This window comes from Pararge aegeria, chromosome 25 (assembly GCF_905163445.1).
Source record: "Pararge aegeria chromosome 25, ilParAegt1.1, whole genome shotgun sequence".
Lineage (NCBI taxonomy): Eukaryota > Metazoa > Arthropoda > Insecta > Lepidoptera > Nymphalidae > Pararge > Pararge aegeria.
The window spans coordinates 8,781,861-8,805,302 of record NC_053204.1 but is presented as its reverse complement, the minus strand read 5'-3'; the positions used below and the strand labels follow the sequence as shown (position 1 = coordinate 8,805,302).

At 37.7% G+C, this 23,442-nt stretch overlaps 1 protein-coding gene across 3 annotated transcripts in view; it reads right to left on the bottom strand.

Moving 5' to 3' along the window:
• Positions 1–22,306, bottom strand: part of LOC120634807 (mitogen-activated protein kinase kinase kinase kinase 5) — a 60,808-nt gene extending 38,502 nt beyond the window's left edge. For all 3 annotated transcript variants that reach the window (XM_039905616.1, XM_039905617.1, XM_039905619.1), the window contains exon 1: positions 22,071–22,306. In XM_039905616.1, the coding sequence (XP_039761550.1) occupies positions 22,071–22,181 (111 nt within the window). In that variant the 5' untranslated portion in view covers positions 22,182–22,306. The remainder of the gene's footprint in view (positions 1–22,070) is intronic.
• Positions 22,307–23,442: the final 1,136 nt, after the last annotated feature.

The following is a 23,442-nucleotide window of genomic DNA, read 5'->3' as shown; positions in this document are numbered from 1 at the left end:
CGCATCTAGTACAGCGAGGTTACTATACATTTGATGAATTCCTCAATGACAAAGTAGAATGGAAGCAGCCAGCCTCGCTCTCATCTCCCGCAAGATAGCAAAATGATTGTAAATGTTGATGTTGGAAAAGAGCAACTACTGAGTTTCTTGCCGGCTCTTCTCGGTAGAATCTGCTTTCCGAACCGGTGGTAGAGTCACACAAACATACATACTTAACGTTTCAAAAGTGCTTATAAAGTAGGCCTACTTGAAATAAATGAATTTGAATTTGAATTTGAATTTATAGAGCAAAATTAAGTTCTTGTTACTCTAGTATATTTTTTGCTTCACTAAAGTTTTTTTTATTCCACTACAAGTTAGCCCTGACTGCAATCTCACCTGGTAAGAGATAATGCAGTCTAAGATGGTAGTGGGCTAACCTGTTAGGGAGTATGGTAGTTATACTCCTAATCGATTTTTGACAGCGCTCACCGTTGCGCCAGTGAGGTCGTCAGATTAGCCCTTAACTTAAGATAGTAGCGCGCTAACCTGTTAAGGGTATGGCTCTTATATTAAACCCATACCCCAAATCGGTTTCTACGCGACATCTTTGTTGGTAAGGTGGTAACTAGCAACGGCCGAAGCCTCCCACCAGACAAAATATTTCATAGTATTTTCTGTGAATGTGTCACAGTCGACGCTTTTAAGATGTAGAGTAAGATAACTGTGCGAGTTAAAGAATCAGGATCTTGGACGAACACGCTAAAAACGAAACCGGTTAAGTCTTCGACCTCACGGTTTGACCGCAAACAAGTTTAATATTTAACTACCGAAGTTCGACTTTATTAATCGACTAGATGAAAAGCAGTTTCACCGTTACCTTATCTTATACTAATGTAAATAAAATATACTACGACATTACACACATCGCCATCTAGTCCCAAAGTAAGCGTAGCTTGTGTTATGGGTACTAAGATAACAGATGAATAATTTTATGAATAATAATATACATAAATACTTATAAAATATTGATAAACACCCAGACACTGAAAGACATACATGTTCATCATACAAACATTTTCCAGTTGTGGGAATCGAACCCACGGCCTTGGACTCAGAAAGCAGGGTCGCTGCCCACTGCACCAATCGGCCGTCGATTGGGATATATAAAGCTGAAGAGTTTGTTTGTTCACCGGAAAGCGATGATCTCGGGAACTACAGGTCTACATGGCTATAGGTTATATATCATCACACTAAAACCAATAGGAGCATAGCATCAATTAAGAAAGATTCGAATTCGGGTTTTTTTTTCCTTTTGAAAGATTTTACTGCGTGCGTAAACGTGAAGTTTCGACAAAATTATGTATGACGAAGTTGTTTAACTTTAAAAGTTCTAAAAAATAGTTCTCGATAACATAGGTCTATCTTTTAAGGTTGACTTATACGTGGACGAAGTCGCGAGGGACCTACGAGTAGTACTTATAATATACAGATAAACACCCAGACACTGAAAAAAAAAAAATATTCATCACAAAAACGTTCTCCAGCTGTGGGATTCGAAACCACGGCCTTGGCCTATAGCCTTCCTCGATAAATGGGCTATCCAACACCGAAACAATTTTTCAAATCGAACCAGTAGTTTATGAGATCATCGCGTTCAAGTAAACAAACAAACTCTTCAGCTTCATATATTAGTCTAAGATGAATGAATGAATGAATACACTTTTATTGTAGACCACATAAAAATACGGGAAAAATTATAAAATAATTAATTTAAACGATGTATACAATTTGGCGGCCTTATCGCTACATAGCGATCTCTACCAGACAACCAATGGCGTAAAACGCTGCTCAAGACGAGAGGTAGGTGGTGCATATTAATCTATATATATATATATATATATATATATCAGGCTGCGCTTATTTTGGGGCTAGATGTCGCTGTGTGTATGGTAGCAGTACATTTTTTTTTAATTTAGTGGGCCGCAATGGGTTGATAATATTAATGGTGGTACAGATAATTGTGAAGGTAGATACAATTGTTAATTGGGCATAGAAACATGCCACGTCTGTATACTCTCTTTGTTCCAATAATCCCAGCCGCTTGACCCCACGAGTGGCTGAGTCGGATATTGTGCGGGTGTCAGAGCGGGGTCATCATATCCACGCGATTATGTCGCGAGTGTCACTTGAGAGCGTACACAGGGGGTTAGGGGAGGATTGGAGTACGACGGAGATGCCTCGGTTAGCCGCCGTTATTTTATACTAGCTGGCACTCGCGACTTTACCATCCTAACTTTCATTATTTTAGTAGTACAACTATTTAGCTTTTTGTGCTGGATCTCTATCGCGAATACCCCTGCCTTCCGAACCGGTGGTAGAGTCACTACAAATAGAATCAATTAACGTTTCAAAAGCGATTGTAAACTGGGGAAACTTGAAATAAATGAATATTTAATTTAAACGTTCGTTGGTTGACATGATTATCTATGATGAACCTGAGAGGTATCCTTTTATGTAAGCGTATAGTGGGTTGATTGACCGCGCGTGTTCGATCTCGCGTTATGGAGGGTGCCAGTAAACCAGCATGTTCTCGTTTCTGTCACAGCTCATCCGGGAAAGTATTACCACCAAGCTTATTTCTGTCGCTAAGCAGCATTGTTGCAATGCTGTGTTCCGGTCTGAAGGCACATTAGGCTTAGAACCTGCGCTTCCGGTTATGGACACAGGGCGGCACGTAAAAGGAAGTAAGTATTCCTTGCAGCGAAGTGTTGCTTTTTTGTGGGCACTTCGCTTGACCTACCAATTATAAAAAGTAAAAAATTAATCTTGTATCGACACAACATCGAACAAAAATCATTGAACACGTCACCGAACGCTTTCCATGAGCCGTATGTATACTGTGTATATAATATGTGTACTTTATGAGTGGACCTAGAGCGTGAAACTCGCGTCATCGTGTCCGAACCATGAGGTAGGCTATGTATGTTATATGTACCTACTAGATTATGTTTTCATTTTTATCAGCGGTCCATAAAGATTTTTTTTGTCATTCTATACGATGTTTGATTAATATAAAAATAAAATATTATTCGCCCTGCCCAATCTGGTGGTGTGCCTAGTTTTCACAACGAAAAAAGATATGTTATAACCAAAATTCATTTTATTTGAAGTACTTTTTGAAAAGTCAATTCTGTCTGTTTGTGGTGACTCTACCACCACCGTGAGTAGTTTGACCGTGAGATATTTCCACCAAAAAACACTCTTAGAAGAGTATAAATTGCAATGTTAAATACTGGAATCAAATCCGGTCATGTGACGATCAATGAGAAAACATAAGTACCCACCAACAATTTTTTTTTTGGAATTGGAATATGGTTTTTTTTTTAAAAAAATTTTTAATACAAAGGATCAAAAGGACACAGTTGACTCTTGACACCCAGTGCTTGCCCGCAGTTCGATGTCCAGGCAAGGCCAGGTGACAAAGTGTGAAAGTGAACGTGGTTCGTTAACTTTAGGGACTAGTTGCAATTATCAGCATCAATTTTATACACCGATTATTATCATTATTATTATAATTATCACTCTTTTGTTACATTAAATTTATAAAGTGGGTAAATAATTAAACTTTTGATAACTATAAATTCATATTTGCCAGACATTAATGTTCATGACATTGAGTTGGTGAGTATTTTGATATAAATACGACTGCATTATCAATGCACCGTACTCCCGGTGTCTAAGTCGTTTTTCACTTTATATGTACACTACATCAAGTTAAGAATATAATACAAGAAAAACAGATACATGAAGAAAGAAATAGATTAGGGTTTAATATAACTGCTATTCCTCACAGGTTAGCCCGTTACCATGTTAGACTGCATCATCACTTACTAGCAGGCAAGAGCTAACTTGTGCATAAAAAAAATAACAATAAAAAAGGCAGCCTAATCGAATTGGTCCACTCACAGGGCAAATATTTTTCTAGTCCACCTGCCATAGCACAGTGGCGGTACTACCATACAAGCCGAAAAGCCGGGCTTGCGTTACAATAAATATCTCTTGAATTTTTCTCGACTATTCCGAAATGAAATTAACAAAATAATTAAAACTTGATAGCAATAAGGATATAAATACAATGTTTTAACTTTTCCTTAATAATGTATATACTCTTTGTCTACTTTACTGCAAGCACTACGTTACTCTGGCAGGTAGACTCTGTGGTAGCAACCAGCCGAACGGCGCGGCGCCGCGCCGAACTATCACTATCGCGCTCTTCGCGTGTCTTCGTACGCGATAGGAGGCCCTGCTTTGTCTCGCTCACACTCATTTGCTTATATGGGGCTTTTATTTTACTGCTCTCTCTCATAGAAATTTCAATGTATTTAGCAGAGACAATCTAGATTATTTAATAATTTAGTATGGAGATCAAATGCCAGATTGCGAGTTGAAGTTAGTGAAGATGACCAGCGAGCGAATTGAAACAACTTCACGCGTGTTATTGTTTGCGTTAAAACTAGATGACACTTGACAGATTCCTTATTATTGATTAGTAACTAGTTAGGAGTTTATTGTTGTTTTTTTGAGTTGAATTGTGAATTTTACTGGTTTGTTTTCTTACAAATTATAGAAAATATTGTTAAATTTGAGCTCAATTTGTGTGCAAATTGTTTCTGTGGCGAAATCAAAAAATAATTGGCGAACAACAGGTAAATTTTTGCATATTTTTATCTAATGAAAAGAATGGTTGAAACGCGGCTGGTTACGACATAAATTACCAGGCATCATAAGAATTAAAGAGAGCAGAACTCAAAGAAACACTTGGGATTAATATGATTACTTTTTAATTTTGGCAAACCTTGCATAGAAACTTCTTTATAATAATTCGCGTGTTGACCCTAACCGTAGTGTTTTTCAAAGATTTGTTGATAATGTTTGTCATTTAGACATGTTTCACAACAAGAATGGTGACTTAGAGATCATGATGAGTTAAATTTGTCCTTTAGGTAACTGGGCTTGCTCAAATTCAAAACCCTAGGAACGCCACTGCCATAGCACGGAAACAGAAGAAAGGAGAAGTTTTACCTCCGTTTGACATGGTGAAAACTATATCTTAGAACCAGTACAAAAAATATTCTTATCTAATATAAAAAGCGGTGATCACCTTGTAGGTCGGCCTTCCGGAAGGACCGAGTTCGGTACACACGTCTTATTTTTCGGGTTTAAGCAATTCAACATCACCTTCTTCATGAACAGAGAAGAATGTTTTTCTTCACCGTTCAGTTTGTGAAGAAATTCTTTTCTTCACCGTTCATCGTGATGAAATTTATACGCCTGACAGTTCTTCATAATGTTCTAAAAGGTGTTTGAAGTCTAATCGGCGCTTTGCCAACGCGGTTGAGTACAGCCTAAACCCATCTGAGAGGAATGTAGTGGGACGGTAATGAGTTGATGGATATTAAACAAACAGATTCGTCGTTTGAATACTTTGATGACACAAGTGTGACAAGTGAAAGAAAAAAAAAACTAACGATATCTGACGTCATCAGTCCGAATAAATGTGCTCAGTCCCCGTATAGTTGGTTCGTCAAACAATATGCTATACCTACGCCTAAAGCCCCGCCCACTATCTGCGTTCCTTATGTCTTAAACAACTAACTGGTTAGGCAATTTAACGATGATCTTTCTTTAAAGCTGATTAACTGATTTCCAAAAGGATAAGTTTACATGTCAACCAATTTTAAATTGTACTTGGAAGAATTCGCGCTAATATTATAAACTGGCTATCTCCCACGACCAGTAACCAGAGTACTCCCGAAATCAGTAGGTAGCGCGAAAAATCGTACGCGTGACGTTTTTTCGCGCTACCTACTGGTTTACAAGACGAGTGGAACAGGAAAAAGTCTATGACCTAACGAGTAAAGATACAGCTCTCTTACAGATGTAATGCATAAGAGGTTTCTGGAAGATCGATTAGAGATAGGGAGGAGGTTTTTTAGTCCATAAGCTGTTAGTAGGATACAAGACGAGTGGAACAGAAAAAAGTCTATGGCCTAACGAGTAATGAGACAGCTCTCTTACAGATGTAATGCATAAGAGGTTTCTGGAAGATCGATTGGAGATAGGGAGGAGGTTTTTTAGTACATAGGCTGTTAGACTGAATTCCACTGGCATCATCTGGATGCCTGGTATTCTTCTACTTTTCGAACTACCAGATCATTTCTATCGCGCACTTGCAAATTGTGGAACAATCTCCCATCTGGTGTGTTTCTTCCAAACATCAATCTGGGGTTATTCAAGGGTCGGATAAACAAATTCCTTAAAAGCCGGCAACGCATCGGTGACTCCTCTGGTGCTGCAGATGTTTATGGGCGGCGGTGATCACTTAACATCAGGTGACCCATTGCTCGTTTGCCCGTTATTAATAAAAAGACAACAATTCCCAATGGAGTCGGGCATGAGGATTTTTCCCCTCTCATATAGGAAAGGTGTTATTTTCCGCAGTTATTTTTCTATGAATTTCGGATGGGATTTCATTGTCCGAAGTGACGAGAGCACTATGATATAACATTTGATAAGAGTATCGAGGTTTTCATAGCATTTTTTTCATATATTCTTTGAGTGCGGCATGTACTTTGTCTTATCTTGGTTGACACATATTCCGGCCGCGTGGGCTGCACTCCAGAGCTAGGTACGCATTGTTCGGAGCTTGCAGAGTTCTGCTTACAATATGCAGCAGTCAGATATAGTGTACTTTACTGAAACGCATATGTCTCACACACTATAACGCACATGGTCACTCTAACTGTGACGCACACGGCTACAATATCCGGGACGCACATTGTAATTTTTGTAGTGATGCACTTGAGCCGCTATGCAGGCCGGTATTTAAGATGCCCAGTCTGTAGGGCAATGGGAACAGCAGTCAGAAGAGAATGCAAAAAGTTAAGAACCGCTAACTTTTCATTAGACAATAGCCTGAAAACGACTTCCATATACTCATTACGCCCTGGTACCTCAACAATAATTGGTGATTTTCATCCAACTATACCAAACGAGTGGAGAGAAGAAAATAATGTGTTTAGCACTTTTATGTTTACACAGACGAGTCATAACTCATCAGACAATTGTGAATTTCCGGTTTTGGCTTAACCCCTACATAAACACGTTATGCCTACAATTACATTGATTCATCTAAGATCGACGTTCGTGTCTTTGTATTTTGTTAAAATTTTGTGCAGTACCGAATTTCTCTAAATATCTACCTATATCTCCCACAAGAGATTAAACGTAACTAATCATTGCATTAAAAAAACTACGGCCTTGTGCTCCTATATACCCATCACACCCTGGTATCTGCAAGTCTATACGGAGGGGTCTAACCCGCGAACCCCATTTTGTAGCATATTGGATCTGCGCTCTAAATTTCGAATATGTTTTTTTTTTGAAGCCTTCGCGTCGTTCCAAGTTATTCTCAAGTACTTGTGGTAATAGTGGTTTAAGCCCACCAATCCGTATTGGAGCAGCGTGGTGGACTGCGGCCTTACTTTATCCCTTACCCCTTATCATTGTGGGAGGAGATCCGTGCCCTGTAGTGGGCCGGCAATGGGTCGATATTATAATGATGATTTGTGATGAAGCCCAGTTATTATCACATACTTATGTTAATAGTCGTTAAAGCCCACCAGCCCGCATTGGAGAAGCGTGGTGAGTCTATGCTCGTAGCGATCGATTGAAGCCTGTTTTTAAAAAATGTTGCTTATGTAATGTAGTGTTCAAGCGACGCGATTCGTTCGCTTACCCGGCCTGCTTTATCCATTACGTTGTCTCGTCACTCCAATTAAGCCTAGCACTTTGGGCTCATTACTTTAAAACTCTACACACACACACGTACGTCATACATACAAACATACATGGCACACAGATGTGTGACGCCGCCGCGCCGACACTCTTGTTTGTTTCCCTTTGTGTGAAACATGTGCGGCCGTGTTTGAACATATTGTCTTGATTAAAGTTATTATTAAGTATATCGTAGCTATAAAAACCTACGCCTTTCCTTCGTACCTCGACGTTATGTTATTTGGCCAAGTGCGAAGCAGACTTGCGTACACAGGGTTCCGTATAGGAGTTGATCATCAATAGCCTATAACGTCCAATGGAGTAAAGATTGATGGCAGACGGATTGGTGATCGCAGTAGATGACAGTAGTAGCACAGATTACGCTGCTACCCATTTTCCGTAATATTCCCTTAGTCGCCTCGTTCGACACTGTGGTTGGAGATAGAGGACAGAACTCCTCGGCGGACAGCAGCAAACCCCTTATTTAAGGCTTAGCGATACTAAATACTTTATTTTTTTTAGATCTACAACTAAATTTAATACCACATCAAAAAACAAAATCAAACGCAGACAAAGTCGCGGGCAACAGCTAGTCTTCTATACATTCATAACACCCTAGTTAATGCGGTAACCACGTTAATTCAACAATTCAAATTTCGTCTTCTTTTGAAGAGACGACGAAAACATCATTTTGAATTTAGAAAATGACACCAAACAATGCATGCAATATGGTAAGTTAAAAAACGACAGCTCCAAAAAAAAAAAAAGTTATATCTTAATCAACATTCGAAATTTGTAGGTCATTATTCCATATATATACAAAACAGCTCTAACAGGCAATTAAAAATTGTTCTTTTAATAAATTTGAAATTATCGCCTAAGCATTTATGAAAAATGTCCATAAATCAGATGAGAGCAATTAGAGCCAGCGAACACGCTACGCTATACCCCACCCGGTCATCGAACCTACACTTGACGGCGAGACGGCGGAGTTCGCACTCATCGCGCAGTGTGGAGTGGTTAGTTAATTAAAATATTGGAGAAAGTTACTATACAAAATAAAACTACGTCCGGTGACGTTTGTGTTTTGACCTGTCGACGAAAAACTGCTGACTAAATGTTTTTTGTAATTCATTACAAGTTAACCAATTTCCGTAATAAAATTAAAAAAGTTGCCTACAAATTTTTGAAAATGTTACTCAAAAACGACGGAGTGATAATGTATGTGCGGGTGTGCATGTGTGCGTGCGTGTGCCTGTGGGTGTGCGTGTGTATGCGTGTGTATGTGTGTGTGTGTGTGTGTTCGTGTGTGCGTGTGTGGATGTGTGTGGTATCAAATAAAAGGGCTAGACTAGTAAAATACTACTAATGGCTAACTTGTAGTGCAAAAAAACTTAGGATATTTACCTACGTAAAAATGTACTTTTATGTAGTGTAATATATATTTCAATAAAAAGCGAACTAAAGACAAAAGTTGACAACCCTTATAATTGCAATGACAACATAACACATGAATGTCGGTGCGTTTGACTGAATTGTATTATATAGGAATTTTTCCGATACGATCGTAATCCGTGACCCCGTTTGACCTTAAATGACACACAGCTGATAATATGGTTGACACCGCGTATTCTTTTTTCTTACTTCACTCGGTTGTTTATTTAAATTATTAACAACGGAAAGAATTTTTGGAACAAAAACGTCACTATCATTAATACTGTAACTATATATGTGTTGACATAGTACCAACTCCAAAAAATTCAAATTTTATATTCGATCTACAGTCGAACATGCTCACCACTAGACATCGAGGGCAGACAAAACGCATAATTTGATATTGTCAACTCATCGCATATTTTGTATGGGGATAACAGGTAGCTAGCAATCGGTTAGCAACTGTTGAAAAATAACTGAATCGGTCAGCAAGTATGTCTGTTCGATAAGCCTACCGCCAAACTCTACGTCGTCTAAATGTTTTTCTTAACAAATATAATAAACGTAATCGATAGATAAATAATTATACATAAAACCAACTCGTAACTCACAGAGGGAAAGTGTTTATGTTAATCAATATATTATTATTGCTGTATGTTGATAAATTTGCGTGTTATCAGTAAACACTATATTTTGAACGATAAAACGCTTAAAATCACGTGACGTGAAGTTTTTTTACACAATACATATTTATATCACTTTACTTAATATTGTGAAGACGAAAGTGTACTTACAGAAAAATCCTATTATAATATCAAGGATTATTTAAACGATAAAAAGGCTTGGGTGTGAATTGCTCTAGCTTCATAGCTGAATATAAATTTACTGTGAGATGGTGATAACAAAAAAAAAATACCCGGCTAAGTTTGTTGTGGGCTCTTCTTAGACCAGGGCGCGTTTGGAACCCTCGTAGCTTTAGTTTTATGTTGGCGTACAAAGTTATCACCATCCCCTTACAATTATGTAAACATATACATGTACGCTTCATAAGTGCCTGTGATAGGCCAACATGAATGAAGAATTATTGAATTTTGAATTTTTTTTTTATTTGATACGCGTAATCAAAGATCTTAACGAAATTCAACTCAGATAATTTGCATCCAAAGATTAAATTAAACACTTTTTATGAGAGAATCCCATTGCAGTAATGCTATTATTATTAAACTCTTTATTTGTAAACCACAACAATAACACATATAAAATATAATAAAAACAGAAACATATAGATAGAAGTGGAATACAAAAGGCGGCCTTATCGCTTAATCGCGATCTCTGCCAGGCAACCTTTGTTAATGTTGTAAAGTAGATAAATAATTATACTTTTGATAACTTTATATCGGAAAGATGAAATATTAAATAGGTTAGCAAAACCACAATAATGCTTATTTAATAAATGGATACGCCGTGCCAGATCCGATCAAAAGCCTTGGAGATATCCAGAGAGACAGCAAGTGCCTCACCGTGTTTCTTAATGGCTTCGCCCCATGTATGAGTGGCATTGACGGCCAATTGGCGCAGTTTGCAGCAACCCTGCTTTCTGAGTCCAAAGCCGTGGGTTCGATTCCCACAACTGGAAAATGTTTGTATGATGAGCATGAATGTTTGTCAGTGTCTGGGTGTTTATATGTATATTCTATGTATTTATGTATATTATTCATAAAAAAAAAAATATTCATCAGTCGCCTTAGTACCCATAACACAAGCTACGCTTAATTTGGGGCTAGATGGCGGTGTGTGTATTGTCGTAGTATGTATATTTATTTATTTATACACTAGAAGATCACGAGTAGACCGGTTCTTACGGAAACCATACTATCGGCCAAATATGAGATCGCTTCCTTCTAGATATGCTAGGAGCTTGTTATTGAGGACACGTTCCATAGTTTTACAGAGTATGGACGTGATGGCAATAGGTCTGTAATTGGCCGGGTACGCACGACTTCCTTTCTTGGGTACTGGCTGCACATTCGCAATCTTCAAAGAATTTGGGACTTGAGCAGAATTTAGAGAGAGTCGAAACAGCCGTGTCGGCACAGGAGACAACTCTGGAGCACAGTTCCGCAGGACAACTGCAGATATACCATCTGGGCCACTGGCATTACCTCTAGTTATCCTCTTGTTTTCCTTTATTCTATAAGGTTGCCTGGCAGGGGGCGCTACTAAGCGATAAGGCCGCCTTTTGTATACTGCTTCTATCTGAGTTTCTTTTCATATTCTTCTTCCGTTTATTTTAACTTGTATAGTATAAATCAATAAATAATCAAAATTAATAATATCTATACATATAAAAGGAAGTTGTGTTAAATACACCATTTATAACTCAAGAACGGCTGGACAAATATTTATGATATTTGATTTTTTGGATTTCTCTTAGCCCGGATAGGATAGGATATTACAATACAATATTCTTCAAAAACCGCGGTACGAAGTTCACCGGGACTGCTAGTTATTTATTATAAATAAATAAATAAACTACGACAGTACACACATCGCCATCTAGTCTTAAAGTAAGCGTAGCTTGTGTTATGGGAATGACTGACGAACATATAATACAAATAGTCATAATACACAGAAACACTCAAGACACTGACAATCTATTCACATTAATCACACAAAAATTTTCCAGTTGTGGGAATCGAACCCACGGCCTTGGACTCAGAAAGCAGGGTCGCTGCGCACTGCGCCAATAGGCCGTCGGATTAAAACAATCCCTTAGGTGGTTATTGACTACATACTGTCGTTCCGAAACCGAAAAAAAAAATTATATAAGTCTTGTAAGAGACGCAGCCGGCGCAAAGTTACTTAATCGTTATCAATCCTGAATAAACAAAAGATAGCAAGAGTCCTTGTTAGATTAACCTAGATTTAAAGACAAATTTTAAAGACATGTAATTTGGACAACTTGATCCCGAAGGATTTTTTTTATGAATGATATCGAGTATGCGATATTTCGAATATCGAGACGTAATGACTTCGAAGTGTAGCGGACCTTAGTCAACTCGCTTTAGAGTGCTACCTGGTTGCTTCCTGAATAAGTTTAGACGAATTTAAGCTTGAATCGGTTACTAATTGTGAATATAATACGTATAAAGTCGTCAGATATCCCAACAAGCTCTGTACTGAAAAACGATGCAATAGTACATAGATATATGAAATGTGCTTGCGGTATGGCTGTAAAAATATATAATAAACTACCAACCGATTTCGAAAACATGAATCTTAATATGTTTAAGAATAAATTAAATAAAATGCTTCTCGAAAAATGTTATTATGATGTAAAAGAATATCTATTATAAACTAAATAATTTTAAATATAAATTATGGATCATTATTTCTATTTGGTTATTTATTTATTTATTTACTGTCATTTTTAATTTTATCATGTGCTTGTAGTGTTTATTTTAATTTAATTTGACATTTAATTAAGGTTGATCTTTTTAATATCCAATGAACCAAATTTGCACACTATTAATTTAGTAGAATGTTATGCTCTCTAAAATAACTATATTGTTTACCAACATCTTTATATTGTACAAACGTTCTTGCAAATAAATGATTATTATTATTACGCGGTATCGTACCGTAACGCTTAACATAGTATTATCGGTGGGGTGATAACTAGCTACTTCCTCATCCTCTCGCCGTGTTTTAGAGAAATTATAAATTCTTCAATTGCACTCGCCGGAACCCGCGATTTTTCACTTATAAGACATCACGGCGTTAACCACTGCATCAAGGTCACCAAAAGCAGAGATTAAAAAAAAAAAAAAATCAAAAAAAATGTTTTAAAATCCTCTTATTATTGTAGGCAGTGAAAAAAAAATCAAGATTGCAAAATATTGTAGTAGGTAGTCAATGTCAATTGCCACGTGAGCTAAGTTTAGGGTTGCCAACTGTACTTTAAAATGAATTGATGATCATCATCATCACGTCAACCGATTGACGTCCACTTCTGGGCATAGGTATTTTGTAGGGTGTTCCAAAATCCACGACCCTGGGCCGCTTGTTTCCAGCAGCTCCCAGCGGCTCGCTTGATATCTGTCCACCTCGTTGGGGGCCGGCCTACCCTGCGTTTTCCGGGGGTCGTCATTCCAACATCTTAGGAATCCAACGTCCATCGGTTCTCCGAGCTATATGCCCGGGCTATTGCCCCTTCAGCTTCGCAACTGGCCGATCTATATCGGTAACTCTAGTTCTTCTAATTTCTCATTCGACCACGTAGAGATACCTACTCCATAGCTCTCTCCAGCGTCCGCTGAGTGACTCTGAGCCTTCTTATGAGGCTCATATTATGCGGCAAAGTTTCTGATCCGTACGTCATCACTGGTAACACGCGCTATTCTACTTGATTTGATCTTTAGCACCTTTTTCATCTTTGTAAATGAAGTACTCTAATAATTTAAAAGCGTGTATATTTATTATATTATATCCTTTTCATTATTTATTTTTGTTAGCTTTGTCGGCTCAACCGTTGAACCGATCCTACTAAAATTTGTGCTGACGCCATGTGGTCCTGTGGCCCTATGACGGCGGATCGGAAAACAGTGGTAACCAACTCTCCCCTTCCTGTGGACTGTCGTATGACTTAGGGAAAAATAGTTCGACGCTGTTATATTCTGCCTGTTCTGTTATATTCCCTTAGTCACCTCGTACGATTACCGGCCCACTACAGGGCACGGGTCTCCTCCCACAATGAGAAGGGGTTAAGGACGTAGTCCACCACGCTGGCCCATTATGGATTCCCAATCCATACTGGACCAGCGTGGTGGAATTCTTCATACACCTTTAAGAACATTGTGTAGGACTCTCAGGTATGCAGGTTTCCTCACGATGTCTTCCTTCGCCGTTGAAGCAAGTGATATTTCAATTACTTAAAACGCACATAACTTAGAAAGGTGCGTGCTGGGATTCGAACTCAGTGAAATCGAGCTCCTACCCACTGGGCTACCACCGCTTCATAATTTTATTTGTTATTATTTATTATTTACGCTATCTGCAATGAATATACTCTATTACTTAAAAACAAAAGTTGGCAACCCTAACAGTGGCCTGGCTGCATTGTCGGCGAAGGTCAAGGTCGGCGGCCATGACGGGTCGCGGTGACGTTTATGTTATGAGCTGATTCGTGTCAAATCACCGTCAGCTTCTTATCTGACACACGGCTGTGTGTCAAATACAAGCAGCAAAGGGAGCAGGTGGGTCACCTGCCTGACGACGTTAAGCCGGGTCATTCGCTTGATCTGATATCCGTATCATGATCGCAATTTGTTTATGGCTAAATGATACGCAGTCCGGATACGCCGCGATCGGTTGCGATAGGGATTTATTTGTTTATTAAAAAACTTCATTTCCACACCATTGAAAGTTAAAGAAACAAAAGAGGCGTAGATAAACAAAGACAGAAGCAGTATACAAAAGGCGGCCTTATCGCCTAGTAGCGATATCTGCCAGGCAACAAATTCAGATTACAATATAATTAATATTGAATATATATTTTACCAATACTTCAATTATTGATAATATTCAGATTATTGTCAATACTGTGTGTGAGGTGCCCTCATTGTTGGAACACCGATTATAAACCAAATACACTATAACTATACTATAATATACAGAAACCTGGCACCTTTTTAAACCTGTCTCTTTATGTGGCAGAAAGGGTTGCCACATACAGCCTTTAACTTCAGAGACAACTCTAGGATGACGGCATACAACAAAAAAAACGTTACTTATGTACACGCGTTATAAGTTATACTTCTTTGGCGTAACAAAACAAAAATCTTACGCCTTATTCTACTTTTTTAGAGAAAATACAATAGAAAAAAGGTATTTAATACATTGAAAATTTTAATCTACCGTATTATCTAGTTATCGGACCACCAAGTTTCACTGGACATTAAAATTTGAGAGTTTTGTACAATTGAAACAATTAAATCACCGGAATGAGCCCGAAGACTTGCACAATTAAAAGTGTACAGTGCCAAACCTTTTTTTGAAATACTAAAATGTCGACTATAACTAACTACAGGGTGTAAGTTTTTGTGATTTTAATGCAGTTTTCAGTTATAGATAAAGTTATTAAAGATATTCAAGAGGAAGGTTTATAATGCATGCAAATATTGTAGTAGGTACTGTTAGATTTTTGTACAATTGAAACAAATCACCAGAATGAGCCCGAAGACTTTGGAAATTGAAAGTGTAGAGTGCCAAACCTTTTTTTGAAATACTAAAATGTCGACTATAGCTAACTTGAGGGTGTCGCATTTTGTCATTTTAATGCAGTTTTCTGCAATAGATAAAGAGATTCAAGAGGTTTTAACGCATGCAAATATTGTAGTACAGGTAAGCGCAGCGTTGGTCGACCCCCAACGAGGTGGACAGACGACATTAAGCGCGTCGCAGGTAGCCGATGGTTCCAAGCGGCACAGAAACGTGGAATTTGGAACTCCCTACAAAAGACCTATGGCCAGCAGTGGACGTCTATCCGTTGATATGATGGTGATGATGATTAGTAGTAAGTAGTAGTATAGTAGTAGTATCTAAAAAAATTACAAGAAATTTATAGATGCACGCGTCTAATCATAAGTATAGCAACCGTGCGAAGCCGGGGCAATAAATTAATATAGCTTTTGCCCGCGTTCCTTTTCCCCGTTTATTATGGTTTTTTACAAATCCCGTTTGTTTCCCCGGGATAAAAAGTAGCCAATGCTACTCTCCGTCCTTTCAACTAACTCTATGACAATAAAGATGATTGTTTAATTTTAATGTTTATAAACGAGCGCTTGACTGCCATTACACCTGACGATAAGCGATGATGCAGCCAAAGGTGGACCGCGCTTGCCTAGAAGATGCCTATACACTCTTGATTTGAAGGTACTCATATTGTAGGTACTGGGGAAAATGGAAGCTGGAAGGGCATTCCAGATCCCTCCGGTGCGAATCAGAAACGAAGATGCAAAGCGCTTCGTACGCGCCCGTGGTATATCAACCACGTAGGGATGCAGGTTGTTTGGTTAGGGCTTAAAGTAAGGACAAACAAATGAACAAACGCACTTTCGCGTTCATAATATTAGTATGGTTTTTTATTAAGTAACAGGCCAGCTAAGAGTGTAGAGTGAGTTGAAATTGGAAATGATCATAATTGCGAAGCGAGGTGATCACCGTATGATTCAGTAGACTTAGTGCAAAATTTGCACGCTCGCAATCGACGAGACGTTCTTGCAAACAACTCTGTAACGTCAATGTAAAATGCACCTTATTTTACTCTTTTTAAAGTCGCTAATCCTTTACTTTAGATTTTTGGGTTACAAACGTTCTGTCAGAGAGTCAAGAGTCAAAGAATTTTAGGCAAATTTGAGTTTTAAAGCGATGAAATTAGATTAATTTTACTCCCGTGTTCAAGTGTTTCCATACTCGAAAACGACTCTTCGATTGCGAGCCAGCATATCTTGTACTAAGGCTGCAGGTAGATACTATTGTGACGCATTGTCTTTCGCTCCGCTGCCGACCGCAAACAATTGAAACAAAACCTAATAGATACTTAACTATTTATACCAGCTATATAGATGTTAGATAAGTCAGTCTATAATATCGGATGACAATTTTTTCACTTGAAGTGATGATACAGTCTAAAATTGTAGTGGGCTAACCTTTTAGGGGTATAGCAGTTATATTAAACCCTAACCTAATCGTTTTCTACGCGACATAGTACCGGCACGTCTTTATCGGTAGGGTGGTAACTAGCCACGGCCAAAGCCCAGACCAGACCAGAGAAAATTCAGAAATTATAAATTCCCAAATTTCCACTCCGGCAGTGGTAAATTCACAGCGCATAATGATAACGATAGTGCTTCTAACTTTGTAAGAATTAATTTTATCATCCAGTAGCTGTAATACTGGTCTCTGCTGGACTTTGTCCATGTTATTTATAATATTTTAAATATTTTCTGACGATAAAATGTATCCTGGGGGTAAATTTTGCTATTTCCATGGTAAAACCAAGACAAGTCCAGCACTCAAACCTATAACAAATGCAATTTTTTTATACTCTGTGCATACCAGAGGGTAGTCAGTGGCGTGCACAGGGTTTTTGACCAGGGTATGCATAAAGAAGGAAGATGACATAAAATTGAAGAATCCTTCCCCTATATGAGTTATACAAAAACTTTAGGGTATGCAGTGCTTTTGTGCATGTATGAAGTGCACGCCACTGAGGGTAGTCCATGTTTATTATAATCTTTTAAATATTTTCTAAGGAGAAAATTTATCCTGGTGGTGATAAACTATTTTCATGCAGTCTAACCTATAACAAATGCAATTTTTGTAAACCCTGCGGGCAGCTTTCATCTATACTATGTCCATATGTATGCAAGCTATATGTTTTTCATCAAGATTTGTTCAACAATTGAGCTGAACATAAATGCAATTTTTTTGTTTTTATTAACAATACGAACGATCGCTTGACTACAATCCTGCTGTTAGAAAGCAATGATGAGGTCTAGGTTGGAGCACGCTTGCCTAGAAGAAGCCTATTCACTCTTGCCTTGAAGGTACTCAAGTTATACGTGGCAGGAAGCATAATTGCCGTGAGGGCTTTCCACATCCTAGCGGTACTTATCAGAAACGTGGATAAAAAGGTTTCGTGCGCGTTCATAGAATATCAACCACATAAGTATGCCGCATGCACAGGGTATGCAGATGATATAAAATGAAGTACAGTATATTTCTTACAATGTCTATCCTTATGTTTTTTATAATCGGTACTGGAGATTTTTATAATTTTTTTACATCTGCCCGCTTAGGGCTCCCTGTTTGCACGCCAAAGCACGAACGGCTTGAAGGTCTCAAGATGGTGATGGACCGCGTAGAAATGGGAGTGCAGACCTCGAATGTGACAGAGGTGCAGCCACTGTGTACCCTTACTTCTTTTTTTGTCACGCTTCAACATTGGCGTGCACTGGGTTTCTCACCAGGGTATGCATACAGCAGGAAAATTGCATAAAACGGCTAAAATTCTTCTCATACGAGTTAGAGCTGCTTTTGTGCATGTATTAAGTGCACGCCACTGCGCTTCAATAATCAGGTACCCAGCAGTTCAATCTGACTATTACAAATGCGATAGTGTGTTTATTTGTCTGTCCTTCCTTCCGGCTATAACGTAGCAGGCAGTCAACTTGATATTTGGCATAGAGTTAGAAAAGGCTCAAGAGTCAATAACTCTAGGCTACTTTTTTAACCCAGGAAAAAAAACAGTTCTCACGGGATTTATAAAAAAACCAGTTAGAAACTCTGATAAAAAACGTGGGGGCAACGGCAAGTAGGTTACAAACAATCAAACAAATTAAAAGACACACTATACCTTCCGGACCATAAATTTTTGACTGGAATGAACTCCAAGGTCGTCTTCGACCCCTAGGGGGACCAAGACATCATTCCACTTAACTAACAAAACAGTTCATGATCAAATGTAATGTGTAACCATTGAATGCTGTAGTAGACTATTAATAGGCTGACTATTTTAATATGCAGTGCACATGTGAGTGTTGTAAGACTTGCTCTAATTTCATATCAGCCATTAAACAATTGGGCATAACATTATGATATCTGTTATGGACTTCCTTTTTATAGTCATAGCGGTTTCCTGCGACTTTGTTTACATACAATCTCTACAAAGTAAATTTTTCCTACACTTTCATCTAGTCTAGAAATCTCAATTGACCGCTTCACATCACCTCCTACTTTTTTATTTGGTTTGGTTGGCCCTTAAGGGTTGTTATGACATGTTAATTAGCTTGAAGTCTTCCATATTTGGTAAGTTCTAAAAATAAGCATCTCCAAACAAAACAAATCAAACTCTTATTGTTATTAAATTTGTTAAGACCTAAAGATGTTATTTCTTTTTCATCCAAAAGTGGTAGCTGCCTAATATCCTCAGCCTCAATATTAGATAGATAGAACTGCTCCCCTGCATCCTGATGCTACACCAGACATTATCATCACTTCAACCGATTGAAGTCCACTGCTGGACATAGGTCTTTTGTAGAGAGTTCCAATTTCCACGGCCGTTCCTGGGCCGCTTGTTTCCAGCGGCTCCCAGCGACTCGTTTAATGTCGTCTGTCCACCTCGTTGGGGGCCGACCAACACTGCGTTTACCTGTGCGGGGTCGCCATTCCAACACCTTGGAACCCCAACGTCCATCGGTTCTCCGAGCTATGTGCCCCGCCCATTTCCACTTCAGCTTAGCACTAACTCGCTGAGCTCCGTCGGTAACTCTGGTTCTTCTACGGATCTCCTCATTTCTGATTTGATCACGCAGATATACTCCCAACATTGCTCTTTCCATCGCCCGCTGAGTGATTCTGAGCCTTCTTATGAGGCCCATAGTAAGCAACCACGTTTCGGATTTGTAAGTCATCACTGGCAACACGCACTGTTCGAAGACTTTGGTCTTCAGGCACTAAGGGGGGATTTTGGACGAAAAGATGTCTCGAAGATTAGTAATAATAATAAAATCTCTTTTTTGCTTAATTCAAATGTGTGCAACCTGTAGCATATATGAGTCTGTAACTAAACTAGCAACCATGTCTTTCAGATCAGAACATACCAATGCTGCTTGGTGGCAAAAATAAGCATAACATTAGTAATAGCCAAAGACAAGCTCAATTTCCATACGCAAACTAAAAAATAGCATACTATCTCAGTTGTAATACTGCTTATGACTACACTATGGCAACAACTTCGCATTTCCCAACATTCGGTTATCGAAGTTTCTGAGGGTAATAAGTTTAATATGATTGCAAATCAAATAATATAAGTTCAATATGATTTCTCTGTAAGTAAATAAGTAAATTATTCTTTAAGAGAAATAAATGATTCTTTAACCTGAAGCTCTGTCATAAATTACTAATCAGAAATTTACTTATATAAAACAATTAAGCGTTGAGATGAGCAAGCTGTAGGGTATCTTACTCTCTAATTAATGTTACATGAGTAAATTGAGACTACAGTTAATTATCTGAAACTAACATAAGCTTTTCATGTGAAAAAGACATTGTAGCTTCCGACAAGACTGCACCCAAGCTCTCATGATATCCTGACTATGTTTGAGGGCAAAATGGACTCATAAATACTACACTTTATTTCAGTGATTGGTGTTTTTTTCTGTACAAATGACTAAAATTTGTCTTAAGAATTCTTTTTAAATATCATTATGAGCCCAAATAAAGAATGATAATTATTACATTGTTAAGATGATGACAAGATGTTTAGTGTTTTCACCACATATTTTCTTTTATCATCTATCTTCTATCATATATTTCTATCTTAAATAATTCAAGGCAATAATGGATATATATGAAATGGTTGAGTTAGATAGTTGCCAACATAGGCCAAAATTATATATTTCCATAAGATTTTGTCATTGTAATTAATTCATGACTCAAAATCCACTTTTTTGATGCAATTACATCATCAACAATATTATCTCATCCACTGCAATGAGATAAGATGCTTATAGCCTTACACTTAATACGTGGTAAAACTGCCAGAAGCACTGTTTTAATTAAGATCTTCAAGAGGCATTTCACAGTGTGAGGAACTTTGCTTAGGGAACATTCCAAAAGAATGTATTTTCTGGTCAGCTATGTCCAGTTGATAATCAGAATCTCAGAAGATTATCTTTATATGATTTTGTCATGTTGCAATTCAGTTGAGTCAGAACTGGCTTCCAGCATACTTGTATAGCATTGCTTAAAGCAGTCGCTATTTTAATATTATTGGGGTTTTGTTTCAGAATTGGACATAGGTAACGGAAAACATGAGTGAGTTACAAACCCACGTTTAGTTAATTTTGAGTTATTCAGAACCTTGTGACAAACACTGCATAGTGTTTAAACAAAGGCTAAATGTCTCAAAATAGGTTGGATCTTTTTAGATTACTGATTTCCACTAATAATCCTTACTTTTCAAGGTATATAATTTTAAATTACTGCTTAAATAGATGGTAGTAAGAGCTCAGATCTATCTAAGGTTGATTTCAAATAAAGACAATGTCAAGGATTGTGATTTCAATGAAGAACATAAAAACATTTAACTGCAATATGATGATGAAAATTATTTCATCATACAATATCTGCACACAGCCAGTGTTGATGTTGAGCCAGATGCAAGTTCTATATCTGTGTCTAAAGATTTCATCCTTTGATTTGGACTGTAAACCTTTAACCCACTTGTATCTATGGGAACTATAGTTTTTTCACTTGTTTCTGATCACATGTGACAGTGCAATGTTCCTTGTGTTAATAATTTATGAGATGCAAGCATATAAGGAAACAATATCAAAGATTTTTTGTTTGAAATAATCATTTGTAATTTTAATTGCTTTGTAACAACTCAAGGACGATTCAATTAATTAAGTAGTAACGAGTTATAAGCAGACATAGATTTATGAAGAAACTTAACTCTGCAAGACAAAGAATTTTGGAGTTTTGGGTGTGTACTGAAATTAGTTGTTTTAATATTCAAGGTCGCGTGCGCGTGCTTTTAATTTAAAATCCGACGACGATATGGGACTCGGCGTCAATTTAAATAGAAAATTCAATGCAACGACGTTTATGACGAGGTGCACATAACGTATGCGAGCGAAGTGCCGAAAACCCGTTAGAAATCGCCCATGGGCTTGATTCACCCGCAAACCAACATCAAAGGTTGTTAAACGTTGTGATGATGCGAAAAAATCGAATTTGGAAAGGTATCCTACCTTGTAAACGTCTCCGTAAGTGCCTGAACCAATCCTCTGTATGAGCTCGTATTCATCTTGGGGGTTCCTACGAGATATATCTGAACTTAAAACACCACCACTATGCGCCATAATCACTAGCGAACACTAATCTAACATTTATTTACACTTTCATCTCATTATTCACATAATTAAAACACAAAAACGTCGACAAATAAATTATTTTTTGCAACACAAATTCGACATCCTCTCCTCGCCTGACGTCTGACACCACAGAATAAATAAATAGAAATAAATTGTCACGTCTGCCATTGTGATGAATTTGCCGATGTTGTCAGTAGAAAAATGAAACTAATGCTTTTATCTCACGCTATTTAATGGACTTCGTAATGATAATGGCCTTTGTCATTTAAATATCCGTATTAATATAGGTATTCAATATACTCTTTGAATAGCATTTTACTGTATTATCCTTTTACTATTGTAACTCGCATTTAGTTGGTGGCGTGGTGGCATAAAAGTTTCATTTTAAAATCTTCTCAATGTTATAAATTAACCTCAGTCCCCATCACCATTGCCAAAAGTTGTTTTTGCGTAAATAAACAACGCATATTTTCTAATTTCTTAAGTAAAGTATCTTCATAAGCTGAGAACGTGTGTTTGACACGTAACTCCTAAACAGCTGGACTGATTTAGATGTATAATTTGTGTGTATAATTCATTTCATTCATTTATATTTTGAGTTCCTGGATGGCTTGAAATTACAATTGGACCAGTTAGGTGTCACTGCTTTACTGAGCAGAACGACATCTTCCGCGTCCGCTAGTATATAAATAAGTATGTTCATATTGTAGACAGTACCAATGGTATATCGAGATTAAACCCACATTATAGCAGTATCCAGTATTTAAGTTTTAATTACCATTCTTTGCACAATGGAGCTTTGTTATAACGAAAGGAACTTTTCAAAAATGCCCCACAAATTCCAACAGCAACTCGTGTCCTATACCCTTAAAACATAAGTACGAACTAACGTAACGTTACGTACGTAACTATTATTTAAAAAAAACTGAATTATTGTATCGGCTGCCACTGGATCAAGGTATGCGCAACTAACGCATTTTTAGCAGGTACTAATGTTATACTGAATAATAACATTAACACGACTCTACCACAAAGGGTACGCTAGAGAATTTCAGCTGAACTAATAGCACAATTAATGTCTCACGTCATTCTGTATTTTACCTATGGCATTAAGTTATCGCATATAGAAAATTTCAATGTATCCACTGAAAAGATTTCAAAGAAACACACAATAAAACAAGAGACAAATGTTAAAATGGTATATTTATTACAATCCAATATTTCGGCCGGCATTTCGTGTAACGTGTTA